Source organism: Neocloeon triangulifer, unplaced genomic scaffold, assembly GCF_031216515.1.
Source record: "Neocloeon triangulifer isolate White Clay Creek 2 clone unplaced genomic scaffold, ASM3121651v1 ptg000006l, whole genome shotgun sequence".
Lineage (NCBI taxonomy): Eukaryota > Metazoa > Arthropoda > Insecta > Ephemeroptera > Baetidae > Neocloeon > Neocloeon triangulifer.
Genome location: NW_026775549.1, coordinates 1798686 through 1818453, shown reverse-complemented (window position 1 = coordinate 1818453; position 19768 = coordinate 1798686). Strand labels below are relative to the sequence as shown.

At 35.0% G+C, this 19768-nt stretch overlaps 3 protein-coding genes across 6 annotated transcripts in view; 1 reads left to right on the top strand and 2 right to left on the bottom strand.

The window, feature by feature from the left end:
- Window positions 1-3127: 3127 nt before the first annotated feature.
- LOC132194222 (uncharacterized) lies at window positions 3128-13618 on the bottom strand. Of its 4 annotated transcripts, none has more exons than XM_059615377.1 (9): window positions 13362-13618; window positions 6541-6850; window positions 4832-5033; window positions 4654-4771; window positions 4443-4572; window positions 4179-4363; window positions 3900-4107; window positions 3732-3846; window positions 3128-3677 (listed from the first exon to the last, which is right to left on the bottom strand). In XM_059615377.1, the coding sequence occupies exons 1-9, from the start codon at window positions 13479-13481 to the stop codon at window positions 3542-3544; spliced, it is 1524 nt and encodes a 507-aa protein (XP_059471360.1). In that variant the 5' UTR covers window positions 13482-13618; the 3' UTR covers window positions 3128-3541. The 4 variants fall into 4 exon arrangements, with proteins under 4 accessions (XP_059471360.1, XP_059471361.1, XP_059471359.1 ...); XM_059615378.1 differs by having other exon boundaries at window positions 4443-4566; window positions 4832-5036; window positions 13362-13615; XM_059615376.1 differs by having other exon boundaries at window positions 4832-5036; window positions 13362-13613.
- LOC132194223 (guanine nucleotide exchange factor MSS4) lies at window positions 9411-10631 on the bottom strand. Its single transcript, XM_059615380.1, has 3 exons — window positions 10476-10631; window positions 10244-10418; window positions 9411-9947 (listed from the first exon to the last, which is right to left on the bottom strand). Exons 2-3 carry the CDS (start codon window positions 10409-10411, stop codon window positions 9714-9716), a joined length of 402 nt encoding a protein of 133 aa, XP_059471363.1. The 5' UTR covers window positions 10412-10418; window positions 10476-10631; the 3' UTR covers window positions 9411-9713.
- The window catches only part of LOC132194220 (protein CBFA2T3), a 52451-nt gene continuing 44392 nt past the window's right edge, over window positions 11710-19768 (top strand). The window contains exon 1 of the mRNA XM_059615374.1: window positions 11710-11921. The gene's annotated coding sequence lies outside the window, so the exon portion shown is untranslated. The remainder of the gene's footprint in view (window positions 11922-19768) is intronic.

The following is a 19768-nucleotide window of genomic DNA, read 5'->3' as shown; positions in this document are numbered from 1 at the left end:
TTCAATTTTTTTAATAAATTCCTCAAAAAAAGTTCTGCTCAGATTTTCTTAATTACATAAATATTATGCGTGCTTAACATTATTACTGTATAATTAGACATTCTCGCAAGTGCTGTTATACAATCGAGGCTGGCAGCCGCCGAGTCACACACGCGTGTGTTGCGTAGCCGCGAGAAAAGATAAATAGACGAGTAATAATAACAGAAGAAGAATTTCCTGGTTCATCCGTTGCTCAGAGAACATTGTTTTATTGTTCTCGTATAAGCCGTGTGTATTATAGACACACTTCTTCTTTTAATTCACTATCAGTTCACGCAATACTTTGTGAAAATATATTTCTGTTTTATCAATGAGAGAGCAGGAAAGTGAAAGAAGCTGCAGTTTTGGCGCCAACAGAAGATATTTTTCTAAAGCGCGAGAACAAATGCCGAAACAATCCCACGTGCAATAGGAGATGCTCTAGCGATGTATCTAATAATAATAGAGAGGAGATGCACAAATATAATAATATGCCGCGGCCTTGTCTCATTACCATACACCTTCGCCATTTTATTCGAGTACTTTTTATACAACAATAATAAAAGTACTCAAATGTACTTCTTCCATATAATGCTCTCACGCTTCAAAATAAAACGAACTTTCTTGTTTCAATTAGAAGAGTGTTTAATTGCGAGAATAGTACATTTCTTTCACTCGGCTAATGATGTGACGCGCGGGTCCGAGAGCAATTCAGCCAAGAGTTTTGATTTTAATGGATGAGGAAGAACGGCGAGGGAAACTTTGTAAGGAAGATGAGGCCAAAAGACTGTTTGTTTGTTTCAGAGGCTATTATTTATATAAAGAGCACAGCTGAAAGTGTAATTGATTAATGACGCTGGAGTGTTTTAGGTTGATGGCGGGAAATAAAATTATGTTAGTTTAGATTTTAGAATGCGCTGCTTTATTGAAACGAAACTTGAGCTAACTAACAATAAGAGAAAATAATTGTAAGGAATATGTGAGAGTGCAAAGGAAAGGCTTTTTGAAATGGATGTATCAAAGTGATTTCTTATCTACAGTCCATAAACAAGTACCAAAGAGGGAAAATTAAATTAGATTTAGTAATGAAAAAATAAATAATAAATTTGTTTTATAAAAATTAGAGGGGAAAATGATCAAACTTTTATTCTTGTGGTTGATAGTTTATTCACCCAAGATCCCCTATCATTCAGGTTCTGTAAGTATAAAAGTATAGGTATAAAGATAATAAAATTATGTTGTCACGCTTTTGAGCATATAATAATTAATTAAACTTCTTCATTGTAATTTAACTTAATTTTGATTATTTTTTAAATATAATAAAAGTAATTTATTTTGTTATTTCCTCTGCGTTTTCATAAAATCCATGTAGGAAACCCCCCTAACAATAAATAATTTAGAATGTCTTTTGACCAAGGTCCGCGCATCAGCAACAATGAAAAATGATTTGATTGTTGTTTGAGCTCTCTGATTGGGTACAAGTAAAATTGTACCCAATCAGAGAGCTCGACAACAATCGAAATTTTCTGACGAGCGGACCTTGCTTTTGACTTAAATTTGTTTTAATAAAACTACCTGAAAATGTCTAACAGCTTTGTCGTCTTCTTTTTTTTTATCTTTATCCAACAGAGTAATGAAAAGAGTACAAACTAAAATATTAAAGCATTTATCAATTTTTTAAATTTTTTTATCATTTTCTTAATCCTCAAATCGATTTCCTAGTTCTTCCTGGTTCTCTCTAGAAATAAGTAAACGAAAAGTATTATGTGCGTCAATGCTGGACGAATAATTTAATTCATTAACAGAGAAAGTCGTAAATCTGTTAGGAAATGTTGCAGGGCCAATTAAAATCCCATAACACCACAAACCGTCGTAAATCACGCAAAAAAATAACACCACAATCCGTCAAATTATAATATTTTGTGAATCCTGTAATTATCAACTTCCAGCTCTGTTTGTGATGATTTAAAAATTAATAAATAATCATCAACAAACAACATCCTCAGTGAGCAGAGATCCCAGCAACAAAACACTTAATTACATGAGAGAGAGACTCGCAATAAGAAAGTGATAGTTCCCTTCGGAAGTGTTTTCCGAGTACGGCACCGCATCTTCTTTTTTTCTTCAAGTAATTTCCCTTTCATACCTACCGCTTGAATAAATACATTATGTGATGTGTGTGTTTGCGAAGAGATGTGAAGGTAATTGCCGCCGCGGGCGGAAAGATGCGCGCAGAAATTGGTGTCAAGTAAATCTCTTCTCAAGTAAATCCATATGCGCATGTAAAGCTGCATGAAATCCAATGCTGCTGCTGCTCTTCAGGTCCGTCCACCTTTGCAGCAGAGAAAGTGATCGCGTCGTCTCGTTTTTCAATTTGTCTCCTTTAGTAAATAACAATATAAATCTGAATTAAAAAGCGCAATTGCAACACGATAAATTTATTTCACATGTATACGTGGTTTGAATTTTGAACATTCTACAGCTGCCTATATTGAAACCCAAAACTTAATTTTAACTTTCCACCAAAATGAAAACTACACTGCTGAGAGATTTATTTTGTAACGTTTTTGGAGTGTAACTCAAGTAGGAGTGATTTTTCGCCAGATAAAAGTAGAGAGTGCTTGACAAAGCAGGAAGATGCAAATTTGAGTTGTCAGTTGTCATTTAAATGATTACACCAGTGAAAAGTGAAATTAAGTTATTTACAATTCCCGCTTCGGCTATGAATTCTTACAGATAAATGGAAATACAGTATAGAAAATAGAAATGCAAGGTCATTACTCTTAAAATTACCCTTTTTTATCAATTTATATTTATACGTAATGTTATAGAATCTCGTGCATGTCATTTTTTTAATCCAAATTTCCTTCTTAATAATTGTTTTTTAATTTTTATATATTTTTAAGCTTTATTTATATGTTTTTCATATTATTAAATACTTAATATTTGTTGCTGAATAATAATTAGTGCCTCAAAAAAATCCCTCATATAAAAAAATTAACAAATAATGTTTTAAATTCAATATTTTTGTTTTTAATTTTTTAAATATATACAATCTCAGAGGGTATAAAAGAGAAATAATATTAAAAACATACACAACTTTTTTATTCATAATCAATACGTTTTATTCTTGCAATTTCAGAAATTTTTCTTTAGTACATAGAGTAGACTTGGACCGACTTGGACTGACATCTTTAGAGTTAGAGATTTAATTATATCTTAAGAAAAATCATGTTAACAATAATAAAATCTAGATTTAAAATTATATTCAACTTTTCCGGTCATTTACATGTCATTTTAGTTAAAGTAATTATAAAAGAGGATACCCAAAATCAACAGATTCCCATAGCTTTAAAAAACATCTAAAACATCAATGTGGTATTTAAGCAACACAATATTATTTAAATGACACACAGGAATATAGAACTGTTTTGGTATTAAAATAGAGATCATGATTAGAAAGAATTGCCCCTTTTCACAGCAGTCTGAACCAAATATTACTTAATCAGCTCATCAGATGTCCTCAGTCGTCCACACGCACCAGCTCTGGGTCTCCCTCATAATCACTGAACCCGTCTTCCCAAGAATTGGTAAAAGACAGGAGCTTTTCCACTGGGCACTTGCCCTTGGAGGCTGAAGCTTTTCCTTGCTTGCTAGCCCTAAAAAACATTCAGTAACATATGATTTTAAATAAAGAATATAATTTTTCTTACTTTGTCTGTTCAGAATCATGATGCTCATTATAGCACAGTCTTTTGATGACATCTCGAGCTTGTTGATCTGTCAGTACGAGTTTGCCGTTGTTGCGAGCCCAGTCGTTGGCTTCAGCTATTGTGAAAAGCTAATAGATTTTCAATCATTAAAATTTTATATTGCCTTACCAATAATAGCATCAACGTCAATTTTGCTCAATTTCTTGCAAATTTCTTTTTCCTTTCTCCTTCCTGACAGGGTCGCCTCACGGAGTATTTTACGTCCAAATCTGGCCCTGCTTAGTCCTCTCAGCATGCATGAGGTATTCTGGATGCCTGCCGCAAGCAGTGCCTCCTTCCTGTCACTTAGTTGGAGACGGCCATTAGGCAGGAGAGTCTTGAACGATATAAAATTAATATTCCGAATCCAAAATTTTAAGATAAAATTACTAATTCCCCTGACGGTACCTGTTTCTCATTCAGTGGTTTTGGGCCAGTAGCTGTGGCAGGGCCAGAGGCAGTGAGTGATGACAGAGACCGCGTTTCTCTGGCATGTAGCTGCAGTGGAGTTTCATCTTCATCAGAGTCGGTTGAAGAACTAGATCCTTGGCCGTCAGCCAGAGAGGAGGGACCAGCAAATTCATCAAGGTCATCTGTTAATTTATTAAATTAAATTTACATATTCAATAAAAAAAATATATATTTATAAGTTTTCGAATGCCCGGCACGTACCTCCAGGTTTCTTGGAAGCTGAGGCACGATCGCGCTGCTCGACGTCCTCATTTTGTGGCTCCTGACCCACTAACCAAGCTTCTCCGCCATGGTTGGCCGTTGTAGCCTGACGAGAAGTGGTTGGCTGTTCCTTGGAAATAAAAAGAAAAGTGCAAAATGAAGTAGTGACAAAAATAACCGACCATATTTGAATCGATTGAGCTATACTCACCCATGGGTCAGTAGCAGGCTCTTGAGGACGACGAGCCAGTGGTCCAGGTCGCTCTGGAGTCAGTTTTTTTACCAGGTGGGGCACTGTGAATTTCAGGGTCTCTTGGAATTGCAGGCGCCTAGAATTTTGAGTTTAATATATATTTTAATCTTTTTGTTATGGATAAATGAATATTTACAAAAATTCTGGGTCCTTTGAGCTGCACGCCGCCTCCAAGTCAATTGACGAGTCGTCTGACGAGCTGTCCCTCGTTAGGTGATTAGTTTCTGAGTGGCCAGCCTCGGAGTCTCTCTGCTCAAACATCATGGAGGGGCCAGCTGCAGCACTTTCTCCATGTCCATGCGCCATGACCTCCGTGGGCACAGGCGGTTCAGGTTCAACTGCTGAAATGAAAATTTCCAAAAACATATAAATAAAAAAAACGATAGGGTTGATTCAAATCACCACTAATTTTATATTGGGCATAGGCGGATTATGAAAAATTAATTTATTTGCAACAAAATAATGTTCTCAAATCATTATTTCCGCCCTTATTCTGCTACTAAATTATCCGTATGACCATAGATGTGAGAATTTTTTGAAAAAAGATTCTTAATTTGGAATTTGATGCTATTTTATTGCGTAGAACAAATTTTTTTCAGCATTTTTATTGAAAAATTGAGTGCATAACACAAATGTTTGAGGGTGATTCTGAAAGATGATTCAATAAAATTCCAATAATTTTAGAAACGTTTCATGTCAACGCGACATGTAGCGAGGAATCGCAAACAAGTTGTTTAAGGCGTTGCAGAACAAAGTGTGTTCAAAGTTTGAAATTGATTTTTGAATTCATGGCTACGCGTGCAAAAATTGGTAATTAAATTCACCAAAGAAAAATTCATTTATGTTCAATCTTACATTTTGAAAGTTATATAATATGAAAATGCTTACAATTAGATGGAATTTTATTGAATAATATTAGAAAAATTATAGTTATAAAAATATGATTCAATTATTTTGGAAAATGGAAAGTTTTTTCAAAATTTAATTTGCTATGACTTAAAAAAGAATTTCCATATCTTCTTGAAGAATAATATGAAAATTTTCCCACTTTTTTCCTTTGAAATTTTGCTTTTGATTCCTGATGTATTGCGCGGCAGTTCCTTTTTGTGTCCTTTCTGTATTAAAATTATAATTTTTATTTTGCATTTTCTTACAAAAAATTCGAAAAATTTATTATAACTGAAATGACCTGGTAAAAAATGCGTTGAAAATAAAGCTGGCGTTAACTTTTCCACAGAAAAGTTTTAATTATGTGCAACTGATTTTTTAATTCTCAATCTTCCTCTCGCCTTCTGACTCTTGTTCTCAACAATTCAGGAGCCGAAAGGAATTCTATGCTCTACACCTGCAGAGCGAGGCCGTTTGTGCAGGACACTGTATGGGCTCGCGACGCGAGGATCTTTTCTGTGAGTAACGCAACGAAAACAGAATTGTATCGGCGATCAAATTGGTTCAAAAATGAGCACCTAGGAACGAGCGAAGAATTTGAGGCTGGTGCAAAATGTTGGCAATTTCTACGCCGCTTAAATGCGATGCCGGCCGACGCCAACGAACTCCGCGCGCTTTAAAAAATTGTTATTTTTCACTAGTAGGATGTGATGATTATGTAAATTTAATTAAAATGACCAAAAGCGCTTTCCAGCTAAAGATCGAGTGGAGTGCTCTTCTAAATTTTTTAACAATATGCCCAAAACAAAATAAGAAAGAGTTTGAGCGTTCGGAATTGAATAAATAACTGCGTTTTATTATTTTTCAAATGTATCCAAATACTTTATGCCTTTTAAATCAAAGAAAAGATATAAAAAATATAGAAGATTAAATTTAAATATTCGAAAAAAAACTCACTCAAATTATTAGCCGGCACTTTGACTATCATGGCGTCGTACATGTCCTTTTTGAACGTTCCAGATGGTTCAGCGTAGTAGTCTCCTGTCCAAACCTGGACCTGACACCCAGTCTTCAGGGTTTTCACCCTCTCGAGAGGATTTTCTTTCTGGTAGATTCTGTCTCGATGGACGAATTTGACTTGCCTCTTTGTCAAGTCCAGGATCTCGCAGAGATTGTTGTCACCGGCCTCCATCGTGCTGACGTTTGGTCTCTGATCCTTTTTCGTATCGTTTGTGTGTCTGTCCGTCTGCGGTCGTGCGGTCCGCCCCTATTTTTACAGAGGAATATTAAGAAAGAGGAGTTAAGAAAAGTAGAGGGGATCCAGACCGATCTAAATATTTTTGAATATTTAGTAAATGTATAGAGGATGAAAACACCTTAGGGCAGCATAATCATCCACAAAAACTAATACTTTGGACCATAGGGGATCATTTATATTTAACAAGAACATTGGAGGTCACCCCATGAATTTTTGAGAAATACGCATTTGAAATTAACATGACTCGCTTTATGTAAAATTTTCACTAAAATCGTTTGATTGCATTTTAAGTCAACTATATTGCCTTTGGCAAGGGTTTGTGACCCACCAGGACGCTCCTTGACAACCCTGCTACAAATGTGGCACCAGTAAATTGGGGGTCACCGCGTAAATTTTTGAAAAAAGTAAAATTGAAGGTTGAAAAACTTCGTATTTTTGCATTTTTCATGTTTCCGAGACAATTTAAGCAAATTTTTGAACTCTTTGATTTAATTAATTTCTACAGTCAAATATCATGTTAGTTAATGTTTTGGTTTCTACAATACCCTATAATAATGAAAAAAATTAATATTTTTTAAAATCCAATATGGCCGTCTGATTGTGAGATACACAAGGGTTACTAAAACTGATGCCAAATTAATTAGGGTGCAGGGTTTTTAATTTTCTCGGTGGGAGGTTGGAGCTAATGAACCAGCGTATCTTTTCTTAATGGTTATCAAGTTTCTAGGTCAAAGGTCATCGACCCTGGCAAAATGTCAAAATCTTTAGTTTTTTCCCCTTTGAGATAGGCAATCTGATAAAAAAAAATCCGAGATAGCCAAAAGATGCGGCATGACATTTTGCGTCAGTGTGTAAATTTTCAGAATTTTTGAACAAGTAGTTTTGAATATATTAATAATTTTTAATAGCGTTCGAACGACTGAAAACTGAAAATGGTCTCTTCGGTTGAGCTATAAATTAGAAAAATGCTTAAGCAACACCCAATTTTTTATTTTTTTAACTTTATTTAAAAAAAATCATCATTTTTTGCTGCCATATCCTTAATTTTGGTTCACGCGATGATGACAAAACAAAGGCTGTAAACTAAAAAAGAGAAAAGATTAAGAAAGGATTTGGATTAGGTTGGGGTTGGGGAAGGTCAGATTTTGATATTTTATGGGTGGTTGGATTTAATGCATAATTTTTATGCTAAATTTTTTTATTGGTTATTTTTATTTGTGCTGCAAATTAAAAATAAAAATGGTTTTTGATTTTTATCCTCTTTTTTTGTTAAAAGGAGCTTTTTTACTAGAGTAGCAATATTATGAGAGCAAACTTTTGAACCAGGACACGTCGCAGTGTCACAAACGTGCACCTATAATAAAATTGACGTTGGTGGGCGCCGATTATGAAAATACATGCACATGCAAAATGATCATCCGGCTCATACGGTTCAGTGACTGGGAGATCAGGATCACTTTCTCCGCGGGTCTCTTTTCTTTCGCGGCCGTTTTATCGCGAGTAAAATGCTCATCAACTCTCTTTTATTTGACCCTCGGCAGGTCGCAAGGTCAGCCAAGGTTTCAATCTCTCTCTCGGCGGTGGATATGGCTTCTCTATTTGCACGTCGGCGCGCATTCTTTCTAACAAAATTGGTTCGCCCAAAAAAAAAATAATTACATTGTGCCAAGTGATGCGCGCGCGTTTCTCTTCTTTTGTTATCGTAAATCAGTTAAATGCCGATAACTGCTAATTATTTGAGCGAGGGGTGGGCGAATCTCGCACGGCGTTAATTACAAAGACGCCCACACTCGGACCAAATCTTTTGGTCTATAATAAATGGTTTGGGAGAAAGAAGGAAAGAAAGTTGTAAATTATAAATAATACGTAAATGAAAATTGAGCAAGTTTTGTGATTGAAAATGACTTTTTTTTAACAGGCTTAGATGATTAGTAATGACGCATATTCTTTCATTAAAAAAATTCATGCTGCGTCCGTATTTTTGTACAAAATTATAATATTTTCATCACAAATGGTGCAAGAAAAGATTTAAGAGAAATTCTTATAAGTCATTTATTTATTTTTTAATAACCGTCAAATTCCAAGCACATTTTGCATTATTTTGTGTAATTAGACATATTTTCTAATTTTGAAGTAAGCAAACAATTTAGGATTACATTTTGTCACCTATTAATTTCAGAGGTCCTGAAAAATTTTAATCTCTTTTCCAAAGTTGATTAACTTTAATGCCAAAATTCTTCAGATGAATGACTGATTATCGATAAGATTATATTATAATTATAACAAGTGAAAATGACAGTGTTTTAAGGAGGTTTTATTTATTTGGAATTGTATCTTTGCTAACTTCTAGGCCACAGAATAATAGGCTGAAAAAGTCACCATAATATGGTAATTAGGAGTTAAATTCCATTGCTTCAGCACAAAGCTTCGGTTCTTACTTATAGTAATTCGCTGACTGTTTTTCATATAAATCTTACAGGAATGATTGATGGCATAATGTGTCATTGAAACCATCAAAATATTATAATTTTATCGTTTTTTTTGTGGATTACAATTAAGGTTGATGAAGTAATCAATATCATTGTTTTCAACCAGTCTAGAAATTCATGATTGCAACCTCCATGCCTTTATTTGTGAACAAAATTAAGTGAACTATTTTAATTTATGTTTACACATTTAAAATAAAATTAAATATTTCCTTGGCCAAAAATTAAACTTTTTTTCTGCAGTGATAGTAATTGTAAGTGATGATATTCAGCAGAAAAGTGAGCGTTCACTCTGCATTACAATAGTTGGATTGGTCAACTCATTGTCAGTCTTGATTCAAATTCAGAGAAAATTGGTGTGAATTAAATTGACAGAGTTACTAGAGTTAGTCACCGTAATTGACCCTGTTGAGTGCAACGTAGCTGTTCTTGGAGTCCAGGTCGTGCCACCCGATTGGCCCGATTTCGCAATCGGCACAGGTCAGGAATTTGACGTTGCCGACGGTGTTCGAAAAACCAACGTTTTCAAACTGGAACATGTCGGGCACCATCCAGAAGTGCTTGATTTGCTCGACACCACTTTCCTGTTCGTCCTTTTTCTTCATGCTCGGCAAGTCAAACTACGGCAAATAAAAATATTGAGTTAAATTGTGAAAAAGTTACATTTTCTTATTTCTGAATTTACTTCCAACAAGAGAAAATTAATTATGATAAAAGAAATAGTAATAAAATATTTAATTTTTTATCAATAATAATTAATAATATTAAATAACACGGTAATCAGGAGAGAGCCTTTTGTGAGTCATTTTACTTAATATATGATACTGTAAATAAAGAAAAAGCTACAAAATTTATAGACTTAAAATGAAAAAATAAATAAAACACTCAAATTGAATATGTACATAAATTTACGCACAGTTATCTCCTTGACAGCGCCAATGTTCTCCTTCATAATGAGTGACGGGCATCGTTGGCACTTGACCTGGTGCTTATTTTTCCCATCTTCCGAAACTTCCGTCTCCAAAGCAGCTTCAATGAAGTAACTCACTTCCAAACGCTCTTTGCTGTTGCTCTGCTCTGTCATTTTTCGACTAAAATATTATAAAAAATTAATCTATAAGTATGTTGAGATTTGTTAAAAGACTTACGTAAATTATTTTAGTGGAAATTAAGGTAGAAGAGATCAAATTCTAATCTTTCTCAATAATTTCACCGGCTTTTCCTTGATTTTACTTTGCACACTGACGTTCAAAAGAGACAGCTGGCAAAATCACAACAAAGCAACACTTTTGCGTCGATACGGGATCAGTGCTCACATCTGGCGGGCAAAGAGCAAAGCTATATATGTATATTATTGTAGTCAAGATTATAGTGCAAATATATAAATAATTTTAATAATAGTTAAAAGTTGAAATTATTTAATATTTATAGGTCTTAGTAAGTCTTCATCATTGCCTTGAAAAAATTTGATAGTACATTTTGATGGTAAACATGTTATTAAAATAATATATATGATATATTACATTTTTAAATTTGTATGGTTTAATTTACTTATTTAATAACTTTTGGCGTCATAGTGTTACATACAGTAAAGATAAAAAAGAACAACTTTTCATGGAATAATTCTCCGAACACCTAGATGATTAATTATTATATTATAAATCATCAATTAAATAATGCTATACTTCGACGTCTACAATACATTATGGGCAATGTCTAAGTGAGCAGCATTTTTTTAATATAATAAAATAATAATCCTAATACATATTCTATAGTTGACATGGCATTTATCAAAAACGAGCATTTTAATAAGAAATTTTGAAAATAACAATCATTTTAATCTGGAAGTATGAGCAATAAAAAAATCAAGCAGTTGATTAGTTATTTAATCTTTTTTCAAAAAATGAATACAAACTTTTACAAAATTTGGCAGTTGATTTTCATAAAATAAATATAAACTATAATTTTGCCAATGAACCGATTTATACATAAATTTTGAAAATTTTTTGTTTGCTTGTTCCAAAAATAACTATTTTTTTTTTTTATCAATTTACTTCCAAACGCTCTTACAAAATAATAAAAAAGACTAAAGGATTTAAAAGCGCATTACGCAGATGTGTCTGTTTTTTTTTAAGGGGGATTTTGAAGCAGATTCGCCAATCAGTTCCGGTGCAGGGCACGATCTATCTGTTTCCGATAATATAATTGCACGCGTGCAGTGCCCTGCTCAGGTGGCAGAAGCTTTTCGGCTGTTCAAGTGTGCGTTGTAAAAAGAAAAAAACTAATTGGTTTCGTCTGAGGAGGGTTTCAGGGTTGAGCGGGCGCAGCAGTGGCGCAAGGTGCAGGCGCATCGCCATGTGGTGCGCCAGGCCGTGTGTTTCTGCTCGGCAGCCGCACTCACTGGCCGGCCTCCGAGCGAAGCACCCGCACCGCCACACCAGCTCCCCAGCCGCGTGCTTACACCGCAGCAGCAACAAACACTCGACTTTTCGCCCTGAACCTCGAGGGCACCCTTTCGGCCCAACGACCTGGCAAATCTCCAAAACTGAGTTCCTTCAGCACTTCTCGGCCCTTATTTGTTGGCTTTGGGATTGGTGAGTACAAAAAAAAATTGTTTTTTTTAATTGTTAAAAAAAAAATCTTTGGGGCCGATTGCATGGGGCCTTGAGGGAACTATGCCGGCATTCGCCTGAAGGATGTAAATTTTGTTTGTTACTCGATAATGAAAACAAAACATATAAAATACATTTTGATTTTTATCAAAATTTGCACTTCAAGTGCAGAAACTTGGTCGAGGAAATAATATTGAATTATTATTACGTAAAATTAAATAACCTCTTCAGTATATTACAGTTATTTTTGCTGGTACTAAATGAGGGATCCCATAAATTCCATTAACTTATTGATAGCTGAGTATTTTTATTTTCAAGCACTAAATATTCCTGAAATGTTTTAATTAGGATGAAACGATAATTAATAGCATGTTATAAACTTTAATATATTTGAAAGTGTTTGAAAGAAAATGAATCCAGTAATTCCGTAATATTTGAAAGGGACAGATGTTACAACATTTTCCCCACAAAATATTAAAACCTCAGAAGTTGTGAGGAGGAGCGTAAAAGATAAGTAAAAGATTTAAAAAGAAAAAAAATATTAAAAAATGGAATTGCAAGTTTTGAGACTGGCATAAAGCATCAATAATATGTGCAACTCAAATGCCAATGTTACATTATGAATAAAACGAATGAAACCTAATTTTTCAAAATATTGAAAAGAATTTCGGCATAGTTCAATAATTAAAATGAAATTTAACAAAATTACTAAATTAGCCTTAACTCATATCTGATAATTTATGAAATTTCTATACCTTACCGCCTTGGTCCACTATGCAGTTTCAACCGAACCTAAAATTAGTGTTATGCAATATTTATTAGGGTACCAGAATTTCAATTATTGAATTTTTAACAAAGTTTTAATTTAAACTGAAAACCTCCTAAAAGGAATGAAAAGAAAGCCAACAATCCAAATTTTCAAATTAAGATTTTTCGGCCGTTTAAATATCAAAGGCCCAGAATTGCAGGCTAAGAAAAATTGTAATTTAACCAATGGGGACCTTTATTTAAAAGCCCTCCACATAATAATATACATATAAAAAAAACAAGAAAAGAAAAATAAAAATGCCTAGCGTGACATTATGACCGTTTATCAAATTGGTACTTCATTAATTTTAGCATTAATATCGAGAAAATCATTATTATTTTACTTTTTTTGATTCAGCTCGGCAAAAATTTAATTCACTTGCAATTTCATATCTACTTTCAATGGTTTTTCGTGGTTTGAATCAAAATTTTGCAACCTTTTGTTCGCTTTAAATCCACAAATGAAGGTTCAATTAATTGGGCAAAAAGGTGTGATAATGCGGGGCAAAATGAAAAGAGACCAGATGGGGGTCGTTGCTACCTCCCTTATTATTAGACAAACAGACCACCCCAGATGTCGAGGCGGAGGAAGGGGGTGAAAGCTGCTATATTTACCCTGGATCCCCTCGCGAGGCCGCAGCTGTGTGTCTGCGCTGCCCCTACCCAGAGGCGGCTCTCTCGATCCGGCACACCTGTCCATTGATAAGGAGATGGCACACAAGGTGCTTTATTCATCCTGCTAATCCTGCCTCCTTTGTCTTTGTCGGCCGTGCACGCGTCTCACCCGCCGCCAAGTCCCGTGAATATTTTGCGTGTGCTAGAAAAAAATACACATAAGCGTTGGGCTAAAACTGAAAATATTATAAGCCTTTCCTGATCGGTTTCCCACTCGAAGCCTTTCATTTCTTCATAATAAATCAATCATTTTCAAACATGCGTTTTTATCAGTGCAAATATATTGAAAGGAAAAAATTCTGCGGTCACCAAGAATAAATTTTATTAATAACTTCTTGAAAATTTTCTAATAACATATTTTTTTTTATATTTATAAATAGAGTAATTAAATTAAAATGAAGCTGCATGGGCTCCTCGTTGGGAGCGAAACTAAACTAATTTAAAATATTTAGAGTTTCATCTGTTGAGGTACACTTCGTAATAATTTATAGAAATGCCATATAAAATTACCAAGATTAAAAAATCGTCTGTAACTTATCCTTTAATAAGTTAGGTAAATTAGTTTTTATTATTTTTTGGGTAAAATTTTACCAAATTTACATCACTATGCACTTAATGGTGGTTATTTATTCATATATATCTTTTTAATGTATGAAGTGTTACAATTATGTATTTAAAATTGTAGTAAGACGATCGGCATACAAAATAAAGTTGGAATAAAAAAAAATGACGTGTGTTATAATCAGTAGCTTTTATCAAAAACAAAATTAATAAACATTTAAACTAAATAAGGAAAATTATAAAAATCAAAAGACTAGCTCTCTGCGGCAGGGAAACAAATGGAGACAATTAACGCGGTAATTGAGAGCGTCTGCCAGAGATAAGTCGGCGCACTAATGCCGCCTTAAATCTAAATTGCCTCCCAGATTGTGTGCTGTGCGACGATTGAGAGGTGCACGAACACACACACATATGGAAGGGTTGAATGAAACACACACTCTCGCTTCCTGTGTTGTTGTGTACGACGAGTAGCACGTGCCACTCTCTGCCGCTGTTTGGTATTATAGATAGGCATGCGGACGTTTGAAGATGTCAGAAATGAGATAAAACCTGCAACTCGACGAATAATAAATAAAAAATTTACCGTAGTGCTTTAAAGTTTTCCGAAATTTGATATGGAATACCAATGCAGTTAATAAAAAATAAATCAGAAATTCAGCGAGAAAGACAATTGTTTGACTAAAAATTTTATTTTCAGGAAATTTCAATTCTCTCTGTGAGTGGATATGTATTATTATTTTATAAAAGTTAATTTTTCTTGGTAATTTCAAAATAGTGCCAAACCATGAGCACTATTAATTTATTAATATACAATTTTTGGTCAATTTTTTTACAAAATTCAGAAAATTTATATTGTTTGTAATAAAAACCAAGATTTTAAATAATTAGTTTGAATCGGAAACTTAAAGTCTCTTAAATTTTAAAATAAATAGTTGCAGTTTAAGAATTTTTCTCTCTCCAAAATCAACTGGCATCACCATGAATCAATTAAAAAAGGTTGAATTTTATATATACTTGCACCAGTGGTCGCACTGTTTGCTTTGTCGCACACACGGCTGCGCGGCCCATAAGCCATTTTGGTAAATGGGCTGCGCAGCCGCGTGTGCGACAAAGCAAACAGTGCGACCACTGGTGCAAGTACCATAGTGGAGTAAAAGAGGAGAAGAGCAATCGGAGCGAATAAAGAATAAATCCTCCCGTAAGTTGCGGAGCTTGCGGGAATTTAAATTTGCGCGTCTCGCAAAAAGTGCCGCAGGGTAATTTATTTCTCGGCCCTTACCTGCTTATTAAAAGTTTGCTGAGCAGCAGTAGTGGCAGTGCCGCCGCCGTCTGCTGCGCCAATAGGAATAATAAAATGGGGTGCTATCGGAGGAATGCCTCGGCGCGCGTTTTAACACCTGCTCCAATTTCCTATATCGCATCTATTTCCTCCCCAGCGCAGGTGTGCCATCTTCCTTCCTGCACACATGTATGTATATTAAACAGCGAAAGAAAAACCCTGTATCGACGTTTCGCACACTCGCCCCTGCTCATTAAGGGTCGGCAGACAGTCTTTCATCCACCCCCTGCGAGTGTGTTGAACACGCGCGCGATATATTCTGTCGGCATTCCGTCAACGCCAGACACAATGCACTCCCTCGGGAACCCTTTTTGGACCAAACGTGCCGCAAACAGGCCCCATGCATACGGCTGGATTTTTAAGCATTGAACGATTTATTCACATTTTATTATTTAAATTTTAATTAATTAATAATGTGTACATTTTTAATTTTTTATGATGATCTCCAAATGAAATATAAACATTTTAATTGTTTTGAATTATGGTCGGCATCCTAATTCAATTTTACGGTGATTTATATGTTTCAATATTCAGTAGAAAAGTGCAACCAATTCACATGTGTTTACCAAAATTAATAATGAAAAGTTTTCTTGCAAATATTTAATAAAATAAAAGCTATATAACAATATAAAACAGAAAAACAATACGCCCCATCTAAATAGTATATTTTTTATCTTGAAAAATAAAAATATAGATTATAAATTAAATACAAATAATGTTAATTTATGATATTGAAATGCATTAAAACTTATATTTATTATTATAAATACATTGTAACTTTAAAGTTTTACTTATAAAATTTGTTATTTTATTCATTCATGATCAGTTAGAGAATCATATGACATTTTTTTTTCTAATTCTTTCTTACCTGTGGTTAACAAAAACAATGGTCTAATTTGAGCATAGTAAGAATTTCCTTGCAAAAAAGCGCAGCATTGATTTAGATATATATTACGCGAAATTAATTGATTGATTGATTTTTAAAACTCCTGTCTTCGACTGCTCACCTATTTCTCTCAAAAAATGTATGTAAATTGCTAAAAAAAAAAAAAAAATAAATAAAAAATAAATCAAATATTGGCCTATCTTATCCTCTTTTCTGATTAAATTTCTTAAAATTTCACTTCAATTTGGAATAGGAAAATATAATCTTCAATAAAATTGAAGGAATTCAGCTTTTGACAAAAACTTGCAACCCCGATTCTCGCTTGTGCATATTTCTTTCTGCCAAATGTCGCCGCAAATGCTAATGAGGGTGCAGCGAGCTCTTGTAATGAGAGCAGCGGGGCAGCTGCGACCCGGGGGCCTTCTGGCCCATGCACATATGCACAGCACAGACAGACACACACGCAAGTCCGCGCACATGGCCTTTGAGCGGCAGCTTGCATTTTATTGTTGTAATAACGGCGGCGGCAAGTGTGTGTGTCTCTCTGTGTGTCGTTTTGAGCGGAGACAAATTCTGTGCCATATTATATCGCCTGCTGGCCGCGGCTGCTCGAGCTTTTCTCTGTTTGCACTACTGGATGTCGCTCGTCCGCCCGCGCATTTGCGATGCACACATAATTGCATGCAGCTGCGGCCCAGTGATGAGAAAATAGCTCCGTCCATCTTTCTGCGGCTCGAAATTGATCTAATATGGTAGAATTATGCCCTTTAACAATGCATCGATTCGGGGTCTCGTGTTGAATCAATTAGGAACACCCTTGAGTGGCAAATTGTTGTTTTCAATTATTAAGTGGGCGGAGGGGAAATGTGTTGTTTTGGCTTTTTGTTCCGAGGGGTTGTGATTCCTAATTTTAATAGCAGTTGAAAGTGCAAAGAATAGTGACTAATTTTTTACTTGAAATAAAATTTTAAAGAAAACTTCAAATCTGAAGACTTTTCAGAGAAAATTCCCTGAATTTTAAGGATAAATAACAATTATCATAAAAATTAAGGAATATTTTCAGTGCAAGATATTTAAAAATTTGAGATTTTTTCCAAACAAATTCAAAACTTTCTCTTCGCTTTTTACAGCTCTCAGAAAAAAAACTAACAAAGTGTGCAATAATAATTATAAATATTTAGGGCGTACTTATATTTGGCCCTTTTGATTATTTTCTATTCATAAAATCAATTTTCCTTCCTATTACAAAATCCTCTTTTGGTTATAAAATTCCCTTTTTTTTTTTTAAATCTGATCATCAAAAATTTTGTAACAAATTTTTTTATTACATCGGTTAATACTTTCTGCATTGAAGAGGACTTTATACAATGGATTTTTTAACTTTCACCTTTCACATCAATTGAACTTTATATTATATTTTTATTTTTTCACATTTTTTTCAATCACAAGACAGAAAATAAAAGAACTCTTGGTTTTCAATAGTTAAAAGTGTTCCCCACACTTTTTGTTCCAAGACCAGCATAATTTTTTTTCCTTTTTTTTTGCGCAGGAGGAAAGAAATTCTTGAGCAAATTGCTTGGAAGGCGGCGGCGTGGCAACACAAGAGCTCCGGCGGCGGCGTCTTAACATTCAAAAGGTGACAAACGCAGCCGCTGTTTATAAAATGAATCGGCGGCGCGGGGGCTGATTAGTTTCGATAAGAGTGGCGATGGCAGGTCGCAAAAGTGATGCCTGGCTGATACTGCGCCTTGGGCGGGGAATCATAATTGCTGCCGTCGCACACATCCCCGCACGCACTCTCCCTCGGCGTTATTTATCGGCGCTGGCACCCGTGCTTATTTATGCGAAAGCGCACAAGGAGCCCGGCGAGAAAGAAAGCCAGTTAATTGAAAGGCTGCAATTTGAATTGCATCTCGCTCTGCTCCCCCGAGATAAGCAGCAGCTGTTTTGTGCTTTGCTATGGAGGAATGCGCGCGGCCTGTTGATGAAACTTGCTGCGAGTGATTCTGACAGATTGAATTTATTAAAAACAGCCAAAGAGAAAATTTGTCTGAATTTGGCTGCTGACCAATTCAGCATTATTAATTACTCCGCTCGCTTTAAAGATAATAATTCCATCAAATTTGAAAAAGGCGCGTGCAATGATTATGCACGAAATTTCCTTACTGCGAAAAAGTGCTTTTTTACCAACGCCCGATTCGCCTTCCTTAATTTTGTAGTACTAGATTTTAGGACTAAAATATTAAGGATTGCGAAACCGTCGTTCGTAAAAATTAGCATTATCGGTTGATAATCTTTTTCTCAGCTAATAGTGCTTCTAATTACAAATGTCCGCTTTGCCATTTTTAATTTTGTAGTCCTTAATTTCAGGACTATAAAATTAAGAATTTCAAAACCAACGTTTGTAAAAAAATAGCACTATCGCACTTGATAATCTTTTTCTCAGCTTATTGTCATTTGTACATGACTCACATTATGTACTGGCTTTTGAATTTGTCTTTCAATAATCCTAAATAAGAATTTCTATTGAAACTTAACTAAGGTATTAAACTGGCAAAGCTTTATTATTTTCAAACTTAATTATTTGAGGTCTCAATTATAATCAATTCATAGGTTAATTGCAAAAGAGGAACTAAAAGCGATGATTTTTTAATAATTTTTAGTGTTAAACAATTTCATTGACAATCTTTCCTGACCATGCTCATCTCTAGGGAAAGTAATAAAATTGTTATTTTTTTAACTTTCGATCCAATTTGATTTTTACTGTTTTTTTTTTTAATAAAGTCGCGAACCATTACAAAATTGTTTAAAATAATAAAAAATCGAGTAATTTTCATAAAATGAAGAGGGTTTATTATTCCCATTAACGGACAATTTTTTTATTTATTTACTAACTTTTTTTCAAATTTCGTTACATAATGGTTTGCTTTAATAATGAGGGCCTGTAAACACCTTTGCTGTGGGTATTACAGCATAAAAATTATGCAAGTTAGTCGCAAATTCATTTCAAAGTCTGCGATCTCTCGAACGGCAGGGCGGACGAATTCCAACGCGGGTCCATTTAGACAAAAGCAGCAAATTGATGGCGGCACCTGCAGGCCTGCGAAAGAGAGAGAGAGAGAGAGAAAGAAAAAGCAGCGCCCGCAGCCGTAGTCTGATTGCCGTAGATCACCACTAGCACCGCATCCAAATCGCCTGTATCCCGCATCGGACGAGTGTTTGCAACACCCAGCAGCAGATAAGCCCTGGCTCGTATATTTTTTTTATATGGCGAAGAGGAGCAGCGGTCTGGCCGCCCAACTAAATCACAGGCCGTGTCTGGAGCAGACCCGCGAGTGCATCCCGCGTCAAAAAGTAGTGCGGCTGCGAGTGGCGCGTCAAATTTTTGTTGTTAACCCGCGCTTTTTTCGCTGCGAGGGCGAGTGTCACCGACACGCATACCCACCCCGTCTGCACTCTTTGGCCCATGATTATTTATGAGTAATGGCGAAAAAAATATATAATATTCGCGTGGCCTTTTGATGCGCGACGTGCCGCTGACAGCCGCGCGCGCGCTTTCAA

What these genes read in the sequence shown, in the direction of transcription:
- LOC132194222 (XM_059615376.1), bottom strand. Translation starts at nt 13,481, where the DNA reads ATGAATAAAGCACCTTGTGTGCCATCTCCTTATCAATGGACAGGTGTG. An exon ending in AGTGCCGGCTAATAATTTGA is followed by an intron (nt 5,037 to 6,540) that starts GTGAGTTTTTTT and finishes TTTTCATTTCAG; the next exon opens with CAGTTGAACCTGAACCGCCT. An exon ending in TGACGTTGATGCTATTATTG is followed by an intron (nt 3,847 to 3,899) that starts GTAAGGCAATAT and finishes TTTTCACAATAG; the next exon opens with CTGAAGCCAACGACTGGGCT.
- LOC132194223 (XM_059615380.1), bottom strand. Translation starts at nt 10,411, where the DNA reads ATGACAGAGCAGAGCAACAGCAAAGAGCGTTTGGAAGTGAGTTACTTC. An exon ending in GCGCTGTCAAGGAGATAACT is followed by an intron (nt 9,948 to 10,243) that starts GTGCGTAAATTT and finishes TATTTGCCGTAG; the next exon opens with TTTGACTTGCCGAGCATGAA.